At 39.6% G+C, this 18,151-nt stretch overlaps 1 protein-coding gene across 1 annotated transcript; it reads right to left on the bottom strand.

The window, feature by feature from the left end:
* Window positions 1-6,987: 6,987 nt before the first annotated feature.
* Window positions 6,988-16,936, bottom strand: HS3ST1 (heparan sulfate-glucosamine 3-sulfotransferase 1). The gene is given in 3 exon segments (XM_017824576.1): window positions 6,988-7,837; window positions 7,840-8,307; window positions 16,878-16,936. Coding segments are annotated over 2 exon segments (948 nt in total). The 5' UTR covers window positions 8,180-8,307; window positions 16,878-16,936; the 3' UTR covers window positions 6,988-7,229.
* Window positions 16,937-18,151: the final 1,215 nt, after the last annotated feature.

The following is an 18,151-nucleotide window of genomic DNA, read 5'->3' as shown; positions in this document are numbered from 1 at the left end:
AAATAGGTTTTGTTTGGGTTCCTTTTCAACTGAATTCACTCCTGTTCTGGCACAGCTCTGACCAGCTTTGGCCAGAATAAGCAGTATCTCTGAGTGTTCAACTGTGGCTTGTATTTGCTGAAATCACATTCTGAATTACCAGTTTGTGGAATAGGAAATTTAGGGGCATCATTCCCCAGCAAGTAGTTATTACTAGACAATCAAACACAGGAGATGATGGCCTGTACGCCAAAGAAATGGATGCAATTTTAAAGAGCTGAGGTCCTTCAGTTAGTAGGAACAATGCCAAAGCTGTCTGCTGAATAAGGTAATGAAGAGTTTAGCAGCAATATCAGTGTAATGTGTTCCTTTTTTCTGCACTGGGCACATTGTCCTCCCAGCTGGTTCAGCATAACTCTTTATAAGGCAAGTAGTTTTGTAGGTGGAGTAGAGAGCTGATTCTACTAAGCCACTTTCTTCTTTATGTTTAAATTGTTATTTCCAGTATACTCACAGCTAAACAGACCAATTCAAGGCCAGTAATCTGGAGCACAGAGAAGAAGAAGCATCTTTTGGTGACAGAGCAGTAAAGCTCTCATGCTTCTGCTAAGGTGGAGGGAACATACCAGAACTCTGCAAGACCCCACAAAGGCTCTGACATCCATTTTACCCTTGCTCTGAGAACAAGGAAGACTTCCTTTTCAATTTCATGATCTGTCAATCTCTGTTCAACATCATGAACAGTTAATTCGCTTGTTAAAATCCATTTTTCATGCATTGCCCTCTTTGTGAGGGATAGTAAATCCTTTCCTTTACTTACCATGCTTGAAATTTAACTTTCTTCCATAAGGCTGTAGAAAAAAATGTTCTTCTGTGAGTCACAAAAAGGAGCATTAGAGGCAGTTCAACTTTTATTTTTTTCCCCCCATTTTATGAATACCTGAGGATTATCTGACTCAGGTTTATTAAGTATGAAAAAATGACACTAGGATTTTAACATCTTTTGACGTTAACTAATTGACTTAGAAAACTAATGCCAACATCATAGAACATCATAGGCATGGTATTCAATATATAGCTATATTCAATATTAAATATCTTGTGGAATTCATATAACTGAAGCCCACACAAGAATAACGAAGCTGCCAAAAGTAGTATCATATCCAGTTGGCTTAATCAGCGAGAAACCAACTGGTCCACAGATGCTCTTTTTTCCATGAAAAAATATCTTCTTTTGCAAGTCTCATCTCTGCAAAATGTTTCATATGAACTCTTCTTATCCTGCAGGCTGTAAATAATTTATTCATCAAACCCTTTTATTTGTAGCAGATGGAAAACTTAGTACAAATTTAAAAACAAGAAAGGAGAAGATTAGACACTTAAAGGTGAATAATAATTTTAATTGCAATATACTGCACTGACTTGTAGAAAAGGCCTTAAGGCATGGGAATCAACTGACACTCAGATGGACTTGGATTTTCTCCATTTAGGTGGCACAGACAAGAACTGGAGAAGTTGTTTTTCCTGAAAGTGCTTGTTCACCATATGTAAGAATGTGAACATAGGGAATGAGATTATGATAAGATGTTCCCCTGTATCCAGTGTTCCCTTACTATCCACTTCCAGCATCCTTGTCTATTCATGTGGCTGTCTAGCCCTGGTCCCAGCCAGTGTGACAGTGAAAATGGACTAGGGGCTATGTTTCTGCAGCGTGTGTCCTTTTTGCCCTCTATTATTCCCCTTGCACAGGAACATATATTTTGGCAAGAAAATGATAAGACATTAAAATAAACAAGATATGGTATGGTTCCAACTCCTTTGCTTTTGGAACATGCACACTTTTGATACCTTTGATTTAGCAAAACTTCTCAAACTTTCGTTAACTGACTAGAGAACACAACTTGCATTCCTGCTCTTTGTAGTTCACATAAGGTCACAAAGGAAACAAAGACCTTTTTCCTACATGTGTTAAGAGAATGGTTCTCAGACTGCTTCTATTGCTTCCAAAAATACTGCTATCGTTTGTATTATGGGTAAAAGTCTCATAATATTGCCAATAACATAGCTGCTACTCTAGCAACAAGAAAAATATGTGACTTTGATGATACATTTCAATTTATAAAATATCATTTATCATTAGATAACTACTTTCATGTGACAATAGCTCCTCCTGTAATGCAATGACATGGACCAAATAAACTGAATTTTATTCAATTAAAGTTTAAAATATATCAGAACAAACATATATAAAGTATGTTTTGAACCCCATAATGCTGGGATTTCCCATTTGAGTAGTATTCTATAAAAACACCATCATATCATGGATTATTTTCTTATAGACTGACAATGTAATAATTAATAGGACAGATGTGATACAGCTGTATATAGGAGAGAAAAGAGGAATTACAAAAATGTCAGTAATAGGAGATACACTGAGAAGTCTTTTTGGTGTAAGAAATACTGCAAGAACTCTTTCTTTTGTAACTGAGTGTTATCTGGACTGAACTGTGTTGGGTCCTGGGAGCTGACCTGATCTTTATTGTTGAAATACTGATGACTGATTGAAAATGAAGGAGAGGAGCACATGTTAGTTATTCTGCTGTGAATGTATATGTGTTCCTTGTTCTGTAACTCTCATCCAAATTAAAAAAGAAGAATTTTGCCATTCATTTCAGAAGACGTTGTGCAAGGCAATGTGCCTTTGTAATTGAAGCTATCTGTCTGAGTTCCATTACAATTTATTTTTTTTTTATACTAAGGGATCCCTCATGCACCTGTTATCTGGAGTTTGGCTCTTAAAATGTGTTTTGGCAGAGAATGATGTCAATATCAAGTGTAAAGATGATGTCAGTATGTTAGGATTATTGACTTGGAAGTCAATTGAAGGCATTGCTTTCATAGACAACACAAAGCGATCTCCATGCCAAAAATTTCATGTCCCTTACCACTTAAAAAAAAAAAGTGTTCTCAGACCAATGAGACCAGATGTTCCTCTGCATCCAGCTGCTCCCCACCCTGACTTGCATATTTTATATTTCCCAGAAGGCATTTAAAATCTGCAGCATCCCTGTTGAGTTTATTGCACTATTAAGTTAAAAACTGCATCAAATGTTGTGTGTTAGTTAAGAAGAAAATTACTGTAGGTGGGTTATTTTTGCAAGAAAGAGGGTACTATTCTCCTTTGCTAATATTCTAGGAGACATAATTTCAATTTCATTTATTTTTTGTAAGAAAATTATTAATAAAAGTTGTTTTCACTCATAAGATATTTGCATGGCTTCCACCTGTAACTTTCCAAACAATTGCAAAAATGAGGCAATTAACATTGAACATACAATCTTTCTGGCATAACTGGGCATTTAGGCAGAGTCATATAAATAAAAGGTACTGGGTTAATAATGAGAAAATAATGTTACAGCTGTAGGTGCACATGCTTGGAACTATTTCAGCTGGTATATACCTAGTACCAAGTTCAACACATTTTGTTGACATATTTTAGTTTAATTTAATGCTTTTGCCTTATTGTACTTTTATTACTTTGCTACTGTATTAGAGAACATCTACTAATATACTCTTGCAAAATCTCATTCACAGTGTGAGCTGAATTAGGACTTTTAAGTCACAGACTTCAAAGTTTTCATCTAAAATATTCTGTGGTGGTAAGTTTCACACACTCATCAATAAATGTAGCAAGATTTAAAAATGGATAACTTTTTTTCTGATGTGTTTCAAAACAGTCTTGATTTATTCAAGGGCAGTAGATGTTATTTCACCTGTAACAGCACGAAAAAGGTACAAGGAAGGGCAAAGCACATGTAACAAGATCATACAGCACCAACAGTAGATGTACCAGTACTCTTGGTGAAGTAATAACTCATGGTTTTTCCCTTTCCATAATCTTCCAGTGGCATTCATAGGATAATCACTATAGTTTAATCTTTGTCCTCTAAAGGTACAATATCTGGCTTTCAAAGTCTCACACTAGTCTGTGTTGTGACGCAAAGAGCAAGACTTAGTCTTGCAGTGCCACCCTGACTAATTATTTGACTGGCATTTCTTGTACTCAAGGGGAGTGCCAGGCTTTCAGTTGGATATTGAATTCTCAGAAAGCTTTGTATTTATATTTGGAAGAGTAATCACAGACTTGGCTAGCTGCCCCAAGGAAACAGGTCTCTTGAGCAACACCCAAGTGGTTGTACTTTAGACCTGAGATGGTGGAGTTTCACAGAAGTAAATACCTGTATTGTATAACACTGGAAAAATATTTTCAGGGACTTTTTTCTTTTATGAATAGATATGGCATGACTTCAAAGCTCACTATCAATTTTTCTACAGTCCCAATTGGACTGTGCTTCAGTCTCTTTCTTTCATTCTCTCTTCACTCTTCCAGTGGCTTTTGTTGTTGTCTAGCACTTCTTTAGAAATAGCCTAGGAAATACATTTAAGTACAGTAATGCATGTGTGGAGAACGAAACTTGCTCTTGTTAAACTGAACATTCACACTCAGAATAGTTTTGAGGATTGTAACTCTTGAACTTAAGCATCTATGGCAGGTAAATATTTTTAAATTATTAGTGTGGATGTGATTTATTGTCCATCACCATCATAGCTACCGGATATCTAGCTGTGCAAGCTCCAGGATAAGGTATTGCACAATGATGTCATCCCTGCACAAGGTGTAAGCATTTGGTATGATATAATTTCTGTGGACTCCTTTGAACTTGGGGTCTAGGACATGAGTCATATGAATTTCTGCTTCAGGATGTCCCCCTGAAGTGGTCACTTCAACTCTGGATCCTGCAGAGAACACTCTGAGTTTCTAGCACTAAAACAGTAATAGTAACCCAATGATTCATGCTCTACTTCTCTTTTCTACAGAGAAAAGCCATGTTGGGTGGGGAGAAATATGTCCTGCTTAATGATAGGCAAAATACTGGTATCAAGTAGCACTATACACTAAAAGTATCCTCAGCACCAACATCACCTGTCCATATTGCTTGGACATTCACAATTCAACACTGATGCCCTATGCTGTATGACCTGCTGCAGCTGGACTTGTTGCAACCCTGCCTTCTTGTACTCCTCTGGTTCCTGGTCACATGCCCTGGTAGTATTTTTCCTTTTCCAGCAAAAAGTTGGTGAATTTGGTGGGATTAGTCTCAGATTGTAGTAAAGGCAGGACTATACTAAGGTGGGAAATCTCTTTTTTGGGCCAAAATCTCTTTGGTACATCTGGCTCTTGCAGAGATCACATTATGAAGAAAATGGCATAATAAGTGTAGAAAAAAATACTGCCCCACCTTATACAAAATTCCCTGAATTTCTCCTTTCTAAAACTTTATTAGGAGCACGATGGTAGTATAATTGTGTTATTTTTGGCATCTGCTTCATGTAATATTTGACATTATTGCCACCATAAACTTTCTCTCCTTGTGTATTTTGGGTCAGCAGTGGACCATTCAGGCACAGGAGCAAACAACTACTTTCCAATCAATCCACTAATCTACAGCTGAGTTCTTAAATAACATTCAACTGGACACTAAACTGGAGTTGAATCCCAGATTCTGGTCTTCCAAACTAGAAACTGATGAACAAAAGAGAAAGGAAAAATGCAATTCAGAAAATATTTTATTGAGTACAATACCATTTCATTGTAGGCTTTTGTCAAAGGTCTACTTTATAAAATACCACCAACCTCTCTGAGGTTGAATACAGCTCGGGCAGGTACACAAGGAGTGGGAGAAGAGAGGGGCAGCATCTGCAAATTTTCATGCAAGAGGCGTAATATGGGATATTTGCATCCAAGACTATACCTTGTCATAGTGCCCAAGTTTGCACCAGTTCACCAGAAAAAAGTTAATGAATCTACATTTAAATTTTACAAAGGATTGTAACAATCAGCTACAAGATCAAATTTACTGGGTGTTGCCACTGCACATTTGACAACTAAACTCAAGATCATAAAATGAAAATTAGGACCTCAGAATGAAAGTACTGTAGGAAGCCTTGTGCAGAAATAGGATTAGCTCCTATTCCAGAAATTGATGATTAACAAGAAATCATAACCGCTGTAGATAAGGACAGCTTCAATTTTTACCAATGTACTAACATCTAACTTCCATTTTTACCAAATGGAAAACAAGGAAAGTTCCCGAAATTTGGGTTAATCCCACAACACGTCTAATCAAGACTTGGCATAAAGGTTCTTGGAAGGAGATTAAACAAACAGTAGTCCATAGGCAATTTTCAGTTGCATGAAACAACTTCTCAGCTCACATAAAACAGCCTTAAGTGGGGTACAAGTGTGGTAATATTTATATGAATTAAATTGATGCTTACTGAAATGTAGACCAGCTAATTTTTCTGGTGTGAGTGTTCATTTTCACTGATGGCAAAGCATAAATGTGCTATAAAATGTAGGAACAGTCTTAAGCAGCCTTGAAAAAGTCTCTATATTGCTTAAATTCTCTCAACCCTACTTCTTTATGAAGTATATATACATTCAGAGACTGTAAGAAGTTTTCAGCTTGACCATATTTCTACAGCTAATTGGATTTTATGAGCTAGTCCCTACAGAACCTTTAAAAATGTGCCACGAAACCTGCACTGTACTGCCAAAGAATTTGAGGAGCACTTAGAAGAGTAAATACGAAGGTAAGGTAAGTATAGCAGTTAACATGTCATATTACACAGACACTTCCATTGTCATTTGGGTGTGCATGTCCCAACACGCGTAAGAACCACTAATTTATCAGGAAATAATTTTATAAAGCAGGATGGAACAATTTGTTAACTACAACAATATTTTCAAACAAAAAATAAATTATTAAACCACACGTTAAAGCAAGAAAAATGGAAATGTAAAGTTTAGCATATTCATTAGCAATTAAGAGGAAAAAAACATCCTGAATAGTCCAGGAAAGCCAAAGTATTCAAATAATTCAGCAAGGCTCTGTTGAAATGAATTTCTTATTTATTAAAAAGACAACACATTCTCAAGAGAGCATCTTCTGCAATGAAATAATTTAGTTTCTTCATACAGACACATCATACACAATGTTAACAACCATGAAAAACAATACAAAATGTTTTCAAATTTAACAAGTAGAAAAATATAACTAGATATATATGGCAATTGTGAATCTAATACTGTACAGAAGTATTTATGGATTTTACAAATAAATTATACTTTAAATGCCCTTTTCAATTTTTCTAACTGTACACTGGAACATAGGTTCTGAAGCTTACCACTAACTCACCACAAATGAGTGCCAGTCAAATGTCCTGCCCACAAGCTCAAAAAATTTCTTGTTGGGTTCATGGAAATATTCATGCAGTTTCTCCAGTAACCGGGTATCTACTTGTGGGTGTGCTCGTCCTTTTGACTCATGTAAACAGCGCTCTCTACCACTGTCCCTTAGGCAGTAGAAGCCTTTAGTTTTATTGAAATAAAAGTTTGAAGCATTTATCTGTGGTGATAACTTCAAAAATCTCTCTACCTTTTCTATTTCTGGGAAGGGATCTTTGATCAATTTATCCCCATCTACAATGTGGATATGATCAAGAGGAAAATACTTCAGCCAGTTCTGCATGTGAATGTAGTACAAGCTTCTGTTTATTGCCTTGTAGTCCACATTGAGTTCACCATCTTTAATCAGGAATTGTTCGATGGATGGATACGGCTTGTGCTTCTGCATGTGATTGTAGAACACTTGGGTGTAATCTGATAGTACTCTTTCACTTGGGTCTCTTAAAATAAGGAGTAGTCTCATTGACTGGTTCATGTTATAAACTCTTTCAGGCACTTTAGGTGATGTGAAATATGCTGGAGTTTTTTCCACGGTGATCTGATGGGGATTTGATTAATATACCACTGCAATCCATTTCTGTAGTGATCTTCCCAGTCAAAGAAGTGAACTTCACTTTCTGCTGCTGCAATATCTGGATGGAGACTCAACATCTCTAACAAAGCTCTTGTTCCACCTTTTCTCACTCCAATAATAATAGTCTGTGGCAGCTGCTGACATGATCCATTAGAATGAATGTTTTCCTTCAAGTCATTTTTCTGAGATGTTTTCTTTAAAAGCTCTCTCTGAACAGACTGAGAAGAAGTCTCAGCATTTGAATTTATAGCTGGTCTGGAAGGCACTATCTGAGGCTGAACAATAAGCAACACAGCTCCCAGCAGAAAAGCTGCCATGACAGAAGTTCTTAGTCTGGTTTCACTCAAGCAGGTAATTGGGCATAGAGTGATTTCCACCGAGAACAACCTTTAAAAGTTGTTTTTGTTTTGCTGAGTGAATGTGTATTTCTCAAGCAGAAACTTCGCTGAAAGAGGGAAAAGAAAAAACAGATTATTTTATATTCAGACATATCACTACTAAAGTCACACTGCAAATATCTTCTGCTTTTCACAACTGAACAAACTTTAGTTTTCCCAACTCTAGCCTCATAGATATTTTGGTGTAAATAAATGTTTTAAAAAACAGGCATAACAATGCCATGAGAAAATGATTTCCAGTCATCAGGAGATATAAACATTATGAATCTTTCTCTTGCACTCAAGATTCATCCAGAATGTTATTATTTTAACCTACAAGAAGAGGTTTATCTTAGAAACAGAGCATATAAAAGGAAAAGTTGTGAACTGGACAAAAAGAGCATTCTTAAAAAGGGGGGATATGTAGGATATCTGGGTATTACAGCATCCCAAAGAACCATGTGACAGCAATCTTAGAAGTCAAGCCTCCTGGGAAAAAGGTTTATGCTACATAGGTAGAGCTGCCCAACCATGACAAAGCAGCATTCTCCTGGGAAGAAGTTAGGAAGAGCTCTGGGTGAATAGAAGACCAAGGAAAAGTTGATCTTCTGTGTCATTTTTAAGTGAAGTTAACTTTTGCTTTGTGCTTAGGGTTTCTAAGGATAAAATAGGTGGTATGCAAGATAATGAAACCATAGACTATAGTATGACTGAATCAACATAACACTAAAAGAGTTGTGGTTCCAGTCCTGATCCTCAGGAAAGAAAATACACAACGGGTACTTCTGTAGGTCATTTTGAGAGTTAACCAGCAAGCTTTTGTGATGTAAAGAACTAACTTTAGACTTTGTCAAAAGACTACTAAATACCACCCCTGAACACCATTTAAAGGTCAGGGTGTTTTTAATGCAGTGTTTGAAGTGAAATTGTAATAGCCTCACACGCAGTTTAGCTGTTAGATTGTCACATTGTGAGCAGGCTGTGTACACAAGCTCCCTGAATTAAGATGCCTTTCAAAAACTTTATACCCTCAGTGAAGGGCTGGTGTATGACTTTGGTATGGTCTAACTCCATTTAGAAGTAAAAGCCACGATGGCTGAGCACTTGACTGCTTTGCCTTAGTAGGTTACTGTAATTATGAATTTAAGCTTGGAACAGCATGTACTGTACCTGCTAACAAGGGCTGAAATATGAAATTACATATGAACAACCTGAGGAAATGCAAGGGTTAGGTTTTGGAAATTCTCCAGAGAATCTGAAAAGAAACTAATGACTTTTCCACAATAAGCTAAGTCCCAGTGCAACAAGGACTAATGATGTGTTTCTAAGGGATCTAAAGTTCTGTTTGATAGCTTTGCATTTACAGAGGTCATGACTCCATCCTGAATGGAGCAGGTCTGCTTCCTGATGTTTGCTACTGATTATCGCTTCTGTGCTTTCCCTTTTTTCATTTTTAAAGGGCTACAAGCCAGCAATATTGTTAGGAAACAGAAATCAAAGCTGAGAAGAGAGGGAAGTAAAGTGTCATGAGAGATGGGAAGTCAAAAGAATGCCTCCCTCTATGCCTACAGGCTTTGAGCTCGTGGGCATGCCCTCTCTCAGGCAGGTCATGCCCTGTGCTGCTCTGTGATGTCTCATGTGAGGCAACTTTGCAGAGAAATTTGTTGTTTTTCCATTCTTGGCCACTGCTTTCTCTGGCTGTAAGTCATTTGGCTGCCGTTGTTAGTCTTCTGCTCTCTTTCCCCGTCCTCACCATTTCCGTTAATCTTTCTCAGCTTAATCTACTTGAGTTTTAACTAGAAACAGTCTTGATAGCCTCACACTGTGGATGTCGGTGGGGGGAGACACTGGGGGACAGGAAATTCGATACAGGTAAATTCATGGTGGATGTCCCCACTGAGCTATGCTGCGACCATATTCAGCAGCAATGGGAGCAAACAACACAGCACCAGCCAGATTGGATCAGTGACTGATGGGCAGCTCAGTACATAAGAACAACAAAACATCAACTCTTGCTGAATTTTAAGGTCACAGATTAAAGGAATAGCCACTTACTTCAGAGTATATTTTAAGTCACCAGCTCCATAAATAGCAGGCCTGAGTTGTTGTCTTAACACCTTATTGGAAAAGCATAATAGGATTCCAGGGAGGAACAGGTTGAACTGTCTTGAAAGGAGTTACATTAAAGCCTAATGGAGGGAACTCTTATTTTTTAAAAGTCAGACTGAAATGTGCTATTGCAAGTTCTGTGATAGACTGTATCTGGAGAGATTAATTTTTAGCTGCTGGCCTCAGATATTAGTGAAGACACATTTCTGGGTTAGTGGGTTTTGTTTGTTTGTTTGTTTTTGTTGTTCTTGGTGGGGTTTTTTTGGGGGGTTGGGTGGGGTTTTTGGTTTGGTGGTTTGGTTTTGTTTTTTTTTTTTTTTTTTATAATGAACTATATGTATCAATTCATTAGGAGTCTTAATTTATAATTCCTAGTTTGCATACTACTCAGTTGCCTACTTTTTTATTCAAGCCTTCCTGTGGCTGAGTACAGCACAGGAACTTTTGGAGAAAAGACACAGCAAGGTGTCTCTTAGCTGTAGCCCGTCTCTTGTTTTGGCCAGCATAGCTCTTTGAAATCAGACTCATGGGATATTACGGGTGTGGTACCTGGGGCCTCATCTCAGACAGCTTTTTGAGCCTCAGTGGAGCCCCGGCTCAGTGTCTTCCCATTCTTAACTCAAACACTTTTTCAGTGGAGAGCTTTTTCTAAATAAACAAAAGCAACTGTTTTCTTTTGCAGCATGAAACCTCAGAATAACAGGGGAATATCTTCTGTTTCAGGCATACAGAATTTCACTGTTCCTCCCCAGCTATTTGCTTAGGTGCACATATTCCACTGCAGAACACTGTTCCAGTATCTGTATCATTTACTTTATGCAGTCACAATGAACCATATTAGTAATTATGCCATTTAAAGTACCTATATGCTATTGTTGTTTTGTCTGCAAGCAATAAAGCTTTGTCTGCCTTTTCTTTCCATTCTGTTTTGTTTCTCCCAAACTGTACAGGCTTGATATCTGGATCAATTATTTTGTTGTGGTAGACTAATGCAACACAATGGACACGAGCGTGCCTCTAAATTCAGCACAAAACATATGTTGTGTGGGCAAAGTGGTCTCCAGGAATAAAGCAGCATATAAATTGGTTGTCATTCAGCTTTCACCTCTTATGTCCTCTTTAAGGTTTTATGTAGATCTGTAGCTTGGTGTCTAGAATTACAGCAGTTTATATAAAAGGATGCAAACGTATAGCTTTATAATTTGTGGGTCTGAAAAACTCTTTCAGCAATAATAAGCATGCACTAAGGAGTTTATAGCAGCCACTCTGCCAAATTACCTTTCTGCTTTAAGAATTCTCTTCACTGCATCCACAAATCACGCAGAGCATATATGACTTCATGACTTTGTATTCCAGATTAGTACAAAAAATTTCACTGGCAGTCATTACTATTGCCTTTGCTACAAGTAAATGAGCAAGTTGTAAAAGAAACACAGTTTATGTTAAATGGTGCTTTGACAATTATACCAAGACTTTTTGAAAAGTCTGATTGCTTTTGCTTAATCTTTTCTTCAGCTTTCCCCAATTAATTAGCAAAATGTGCTATCCTGTTTATTCAACAAGATTTCATGCGGACTTTGCCAATCAAATCAGTTTTTATGATTCAAATCTCTTCAGTATTAATAGTAACTTGGAAATAAATGGAAGCTTTTCTCAGTAAATGCAGTATGAGGGCCACAGCTGCCATATTTAATTGACTTTTAAGCATATTACAGTGCTCTTTGAAACACATGTTATGACTTTTGACTATTTCTTACCATACTATCAAGGTATTTCAATGCCTCAGTATATTTATCCTCACTCAATGACGTTGCCTAAACTACTTAGATTATGTATACTTTTTAGTTTAATATCCATTTAAAAAAAATAAGGTAGTTTTTGCTGGACTGATAACTTCATTTTTGCTGGGAATGGAATGGGATTAGATTTAGCTCTGAACTTTCATAAGAACCTTCAAGTTAGCTGTCCAAGTGGGTAGAAGGGAACATAAAGAGTGTTACAGGGCAGTCAGTAAGCATCAGGTAGAGTCTGCTGGCAGATAATTCCCAAAAAAAGGGCACAGCAACACACAGAGGTTTACTGGAACTAATGGGACACAGTTACCAGGACAGTAATAGGAGAGGGAGGATTACATCCTTTCCATAAGCATGCAGGTGACTCCACCTTCGTCAAAGAGAAGTTGTGTTTTTATGATTCTCTCGGGACTGTGGATGAACAGGCTAAGTTTCAAATGTCCTCACTTTCTCTCCTTGCAGAACTGAAGCCTTTCACTGGAAAGATGTCTACCCAGGCATCTCAAAAAAACAGATTCTGGCCTGAATGAAACCCATAGTTCAGTTACTAAAGTTTGTCTGTAGAGGGAGATTAGAGTTGAAAATCTAAGACATTCTGTTCATATAAAGTATATTTAGTTTTGCAGATGTGATAGAACCTCAGGACAGTTTGTGGACTGTATTTTCCCTTGCACATATTTCAGCACTCAGTACTGCAAAATATAAGACTAACATTGGTGGTTAAAAGTAGCTGTGCAGTACAACCCACACATCTGCTATGCTGGCTTCTCTTATCGGAAAAGCAAAATTCCCTTAACTGTGCTAACCAGCTCTACAAAAAACTTTCTAAACTGATGAACAGTCAGTGATCTGAACATTTGTATTCGGTGATGTATTTAAAAAACTTGAACTAGATCAATTGCAGTGTACTTGAAATTCTTCAATAACTCATTGATATGAACAGTATAAATTCCTTTCCACTAAGAATAGACTGTGTCCACCACAGGATATATTCCTTAGTTGTTTATATGAGCTCATCAAGTGCCACTTTGTATCCTGTTAACATAAAACTCCCCAGTACAGCTATCACTTAAAACTCAATCAAGAGCAGGAAAGGCTTTCTTTTTTAAATTTAACTTAATTTATGAAACGTGTTTTTTCCCAGATATATATTCTGCATTTTGCTATTTTTAAATATTAATCTGCCTCACAATACCCTCTTCACGAAGAAACACTTTCTCTACTACCTCCCCATATGTGTTTTTTAATCACATTTAACACAAATTTTAAAAAGCATGTCAATGAAATACTTGAATTCTAGTTTCCTGTAATTAACTACAAGTAATTGCCTACATTAGTGTGTGCTACAGAGACAAGTATAATAAATTAAATAGAACTACATACTACTGAAACCGTAGATCTCTAGGGGCATAAACTATTGATCACCTCATGATATATAAAAAAAAGTCATTTGGGCATTAAGAGGGGACATAAAATAATTGAGTATATGAACCTGTCTTACAGTGCCTAGATGATACTGTCTAGGTACATTTCCCAAATTATATTAAAACTTCTGCACAGCCAGTAGAGATTAAACCATGGCTTTAACTTTTATAGTCAGCATGTTAGGAAATCTAATCATAATTTCAGTTCTATTAGGATGATATATTGTCTATGAGCTCTAAGACTTCAAAACTTCGAGACTTTTAAAGTGTATTTCTGGTCAGAGGAACTTCACGAGCTGAGAAAGGTTGACTTGGTAGGAAGTATTTTTGGCTGAAATCTGCTGTATTTCTGCACCTGCTGTGATAAATACAGTTTATGCAAATTAGCTAGGCCAGCAGTTCATGACTTCTAAAGAAGGAGTTCAGCTCCAGTGTGAGCAATAAGGTAGCAAATTTATAACAGACTGTGGTTATATATAACATTCACTCTTTTTCTTGAGGTCAGAAGGGACCATTTCAGTCTTTCATGCCAAGAGATCATAAAAATTTTTGGAAGAGAGAATACCCTAGATTTCAGAGAACCTCATGCAGGTAAAAAATAAAATGGGACATTACAGTAGAATAAAAATAAACTTGAAAAGCTCAGGATGCACAGAATTTTTTGTACTGAATGCTAATATGGAATCCCCTTACCAACTTCTAGTAATTTTTTTAACAACTGTCAAGATTCATTTTTTTTCATAAAGTGGGTACACTCTACCACTGCCTTCTCTGTCCCCCCATAAACCCAAATGCTCAATTCAAAATCCAGAAACTACTCGCCACCCCACTTTCCAAGCAAAATGGGTCACATTCTAATTAGGAAGCAGAAATCTATTGCACAGTTAATAGAGTTGCTTCCTAATTCATCACAGCTATCCTCAAGAAAACAACCTGTGTGAAAGGATGGCTCTGTCCTGTCTGGCTCCCTTTCTGTACAAAGGCTCACCTTAACTGGATGTATTAAAATAGGGAACACAGCAGACTAAGCAATTCCATTCTCATTTCCCCTGCCAAGCAATTTCTCACCACTCTCTGTAGCTGTGGGCTCTGTATCAAATACTAATAAGATATTTAAAACAACAAAAACAAAACAAATAAAAAAAACCCCAAACCTCCAAATAATCTTTTAGTTCATATTCCAAGTAGATTTCTGTGTCTTCCACTCTCCTGCCTTCAGAATAATACTGGAGCACAGTACATACTAGTGAGGTCATCACTGTATTAGACTTAGCTAAACCAATCAATTTACTAAGCGAAGCACTACACAGTGACCTGGAGAGAACCCTCATGCTCTGGAGTGACAAGTGAGATGACCCAGCAGGATCTCCCATCTTGGACTGCCTTAGCATATTACAGTTTTCTTTTTCTTATTATCAAACTTTTAATGGAAATTCGTCAGTTTTAACATATTTTTCAACTCTGATAGCTTATAAGCTATGGGTGGCATTTCTAGAAGGAAGAGAGAGATTCCAGGCTAGTCAGGCTAATAAAAACATTCTTGGTTTCCTCTAATGAAAAGCAGAAGAGTTCTATGAATATGTATATATTATACCCATTCTGTTTTTCTGTAATGTCTGTGTAAGCATATAGCTAGTTCAGAATAACACAGGTAGTACCCTGACAAGGGGAGGGACATAGATGGGAACTTGGCAGTCGTGGGATTGGAATTTGCTCTGTCAAATTAGTGTCTCTCCACTGCAGTAGCTAGCTTTGCTTCAGGTGCATAGTCTTGCTGCTGACCTACCAGAGGCATTGGTTTGGGTACGCACTATCAAAAATCTCAGCATTTTCCGAATAGGGGAAAAACCAAAACAGGGGGTATTGAAAGGGTGGATGTGCAAGACATAGCTGAAGTTGATGTCAGTGACTGTGCTCTTACTGAAAGGTTCTCATTTCTGAGCAATGTGGGAAATGCACTTGCTCGAGAGTACAAGAAATGCTAGCAGATGTAAATTACATTACATTACATTACATTTTGTAAATATAAATGTAACAATTACATTTATATTTACAAAATAAGTTTGATAGCCAGACAGTACACAGGCACTCACCAAACTGAACCTGTTCTACTCATGTTCACTTGCCATACATACTGCAGAGGCTCTCAGTGGGAATGGGCAATGAGTGGATCTCTCACGCCAGAAAGATGCTCCCTGCAGACATTCCATCTCCATGCCATTCAAGCACGGGGATTTCTAGAACTTCTCCGATATTTTTGTCTGCCCCAGTATCCAAAGAGGAACAGTCTTGAAACAGGGAAAGCCCTCAACCTACTGCACTAACATAGAGGAAGGAGAATCATATACTTTAATTCCCAGTCAAGTGAGGTGATTGAATTGCCTGTACTTAGCTGTGTGCCCTTTCCTGATCTTTTCACCGTCTGGCTGAAAGACGAGACCAAATCAGAACTCTTCCAGCCGGGGTCTGCCACGGCTCCCTTCCACATCCTTTTGCCCCCAAAAGATTTGACCTGCACGCACACATTTATCCCTGGAAAGCACACTGAGAACTGCAGGAAGCAAGCCTTCCCTGTACTATTCTAGGAAGCCAGTCCTTCAAGACAGAAATGAGCAGGAGTTAAGGTTGTACCCTCCGGACCAATCCCCAAAGACCGGTCTCCCTGCAGCCCCAAGCAGCTCGCCAGGTTCCAGTTCAGCACGCTGCATCCAGCCGGCTCCAGCATACAGCGTGGGAACGGTTCAAAGATGCTCAGCGGAGCTTTTGCAAGTGTTCTCCTGTCAGGTAGGAGCCCCGCACGCTGGCACCCCGCTTCGACAGCCCTGCCACTGTGCCCTTACGTGTGCCTGTCATTTAGCCACAGGCGAAAGATGATGAAAAAGCGCCCCAGGGGCCACACCTGGCCAGGTAATGCCAGAGGTAATTCCGGCCGCCTTGCTTTTTCTCCCCTCCTTTCTCTCCTTTCCCCTCCAGCTGCCTCCCAGACAGCGCTGCCTCCCAGACCCTGTCTCGGCGAGTACAGAGGGCGCGGGGCAGCGCCGCGGGTCCCTCCCGGTGCGGTTCACTGGCACCGCACGGCCGGGCGGCCGCGCTCCCCAGCCCCGCAGCGGCGCCGTGCGGCGCTCGCCTCCCGCGGCCGCGGGGCTCCCACCTGCCGCCAGCAGGTGCCGGGCGGGCGGCAGCGCCCCGTGACAGCGCCTGTGCACCCCCGGCGATCCACGATCGCCCCGGCACCCTCTTCCACCCCGAAAACTTTCCGCTCTGCGCAGGGCAGCACCCGGCGCGCCGATCCCTCCCCAGCTCGTCACTCACCGCCGGGGCGCGGGGCCGTGGGGCAGCGCTCGCCCCGCTGTTCCATGGGCGCCCGCAGGTGCCGGCGGAGCCGGAGGAAGCGCGCCCGGCAGCGGCGAGCGGCGGAGCGAGCCGAGGACCGACGGAGCTCCCGCTGCCGCCGCGTCCGCCCGGCAGCGCCGCAGCCGGAGCCCGGTGCCTGGCGCCGGCCCGTTTGTACCGCCCCGCCCCGCCCCGCCCCGCCCCGCCCCGCGCCACCGAGAGACCCCGCCCGCCCGCGGCTCTGAGCCCTGCCCGCTGCGGGCACCGCCGGGTGCGGGCGGTGGGTCGGTGGGGTGGGCAGCATCGCCGCGTGCCTGTGCCTGTGTGCACACCCATGTATGTGCCGACATAGTAGTTTACCCAAATAATATCACAGGCTTTGGGAAACAAATATCTATCCGCAGAAGCACCCCCAGTGTCCCCCCTCCCCTCCATCCCCACAGCATCCTGAGTTGGAAGGGACTCGCAAGGATCAAGGAGTTCCAACTTCTTCGATTGCCTCCTTCCCGTACCTACAAAAATAACACCCACGAGAGGTCGCGTGAATAACAGAGTGATAGCACTTGTATTTACTTCTTCTACTTCTTGTTTATTTTCTTGGGACTTTACAAGGTGGCTCTGATTTTTTTTTTCTTTTCCCTGAAATGCTTTCTGTTGATGAATTTAGGATGGATGTCTAGAATGACAGAAATGCTGCTTCCTAAGAGCAGTGGGGAAAAGGCCTTCTGGGGATTTAAGTCATAGGGTTAATTTATTGAAATAGGTCTGTATTTGCCATGAACTGAAATGTGTTTTTTTTAAGATAAAATGCATTAAAACCGGAATTATCATACTGCATCCATTATTTCAACAGCCAAACTCTTGAAATTTACTGTGAGTAAAATGCAGGCCCAAACAACTAAAAAAAAAAAAAAACCAAGAAAAAAGAAAAGAAAAAAGACTGATGAGGGAATTAATTTCTCAGTTGATTTTGATCAGTTCCATACAGTCTGACTGATCTGACAGAGTATTTCCAAAGAAGATCAATTAGCACTGATTGTACACAGGTCTTAGTGTTGTTTGCCTGAAGAGGTAACTTCTGTTTCAAACTTTTACTTCTTTTCTGTAGTTTTACTTCTCTAACTTTGCTTGGAAAGAATAGTTGCTTGTACACGAGCTTGCTTTGAGAGCTGCTGTTCTCCAATGGCACATGCTTACATTGATTTAGGGTTTGATGTTTCAATTTCCATCTGCATTGGTGGAGCTGTTTGCAA

The sequence above is a fragment of the Lepidothrix coronata genome, unplaced genomic scaffold (assembly GCF_001604755.1).
Source record: "Lepidothrix coronata isolate B3197 unplaced genomic scaffold, Lepidothrix_coronata-1.0 Scaffold111, whole genome shotgun sequence".
Classification (NCBI taxonomy): Eukaryota; Metazoa; Chordata; class Aves; order Passeriformes; family Pipridae; genus Lepidothrix; species Lepidothrix coronata.
This window is presented reverse-complemented; position numbering and strand designations above follow the sequence as displayed.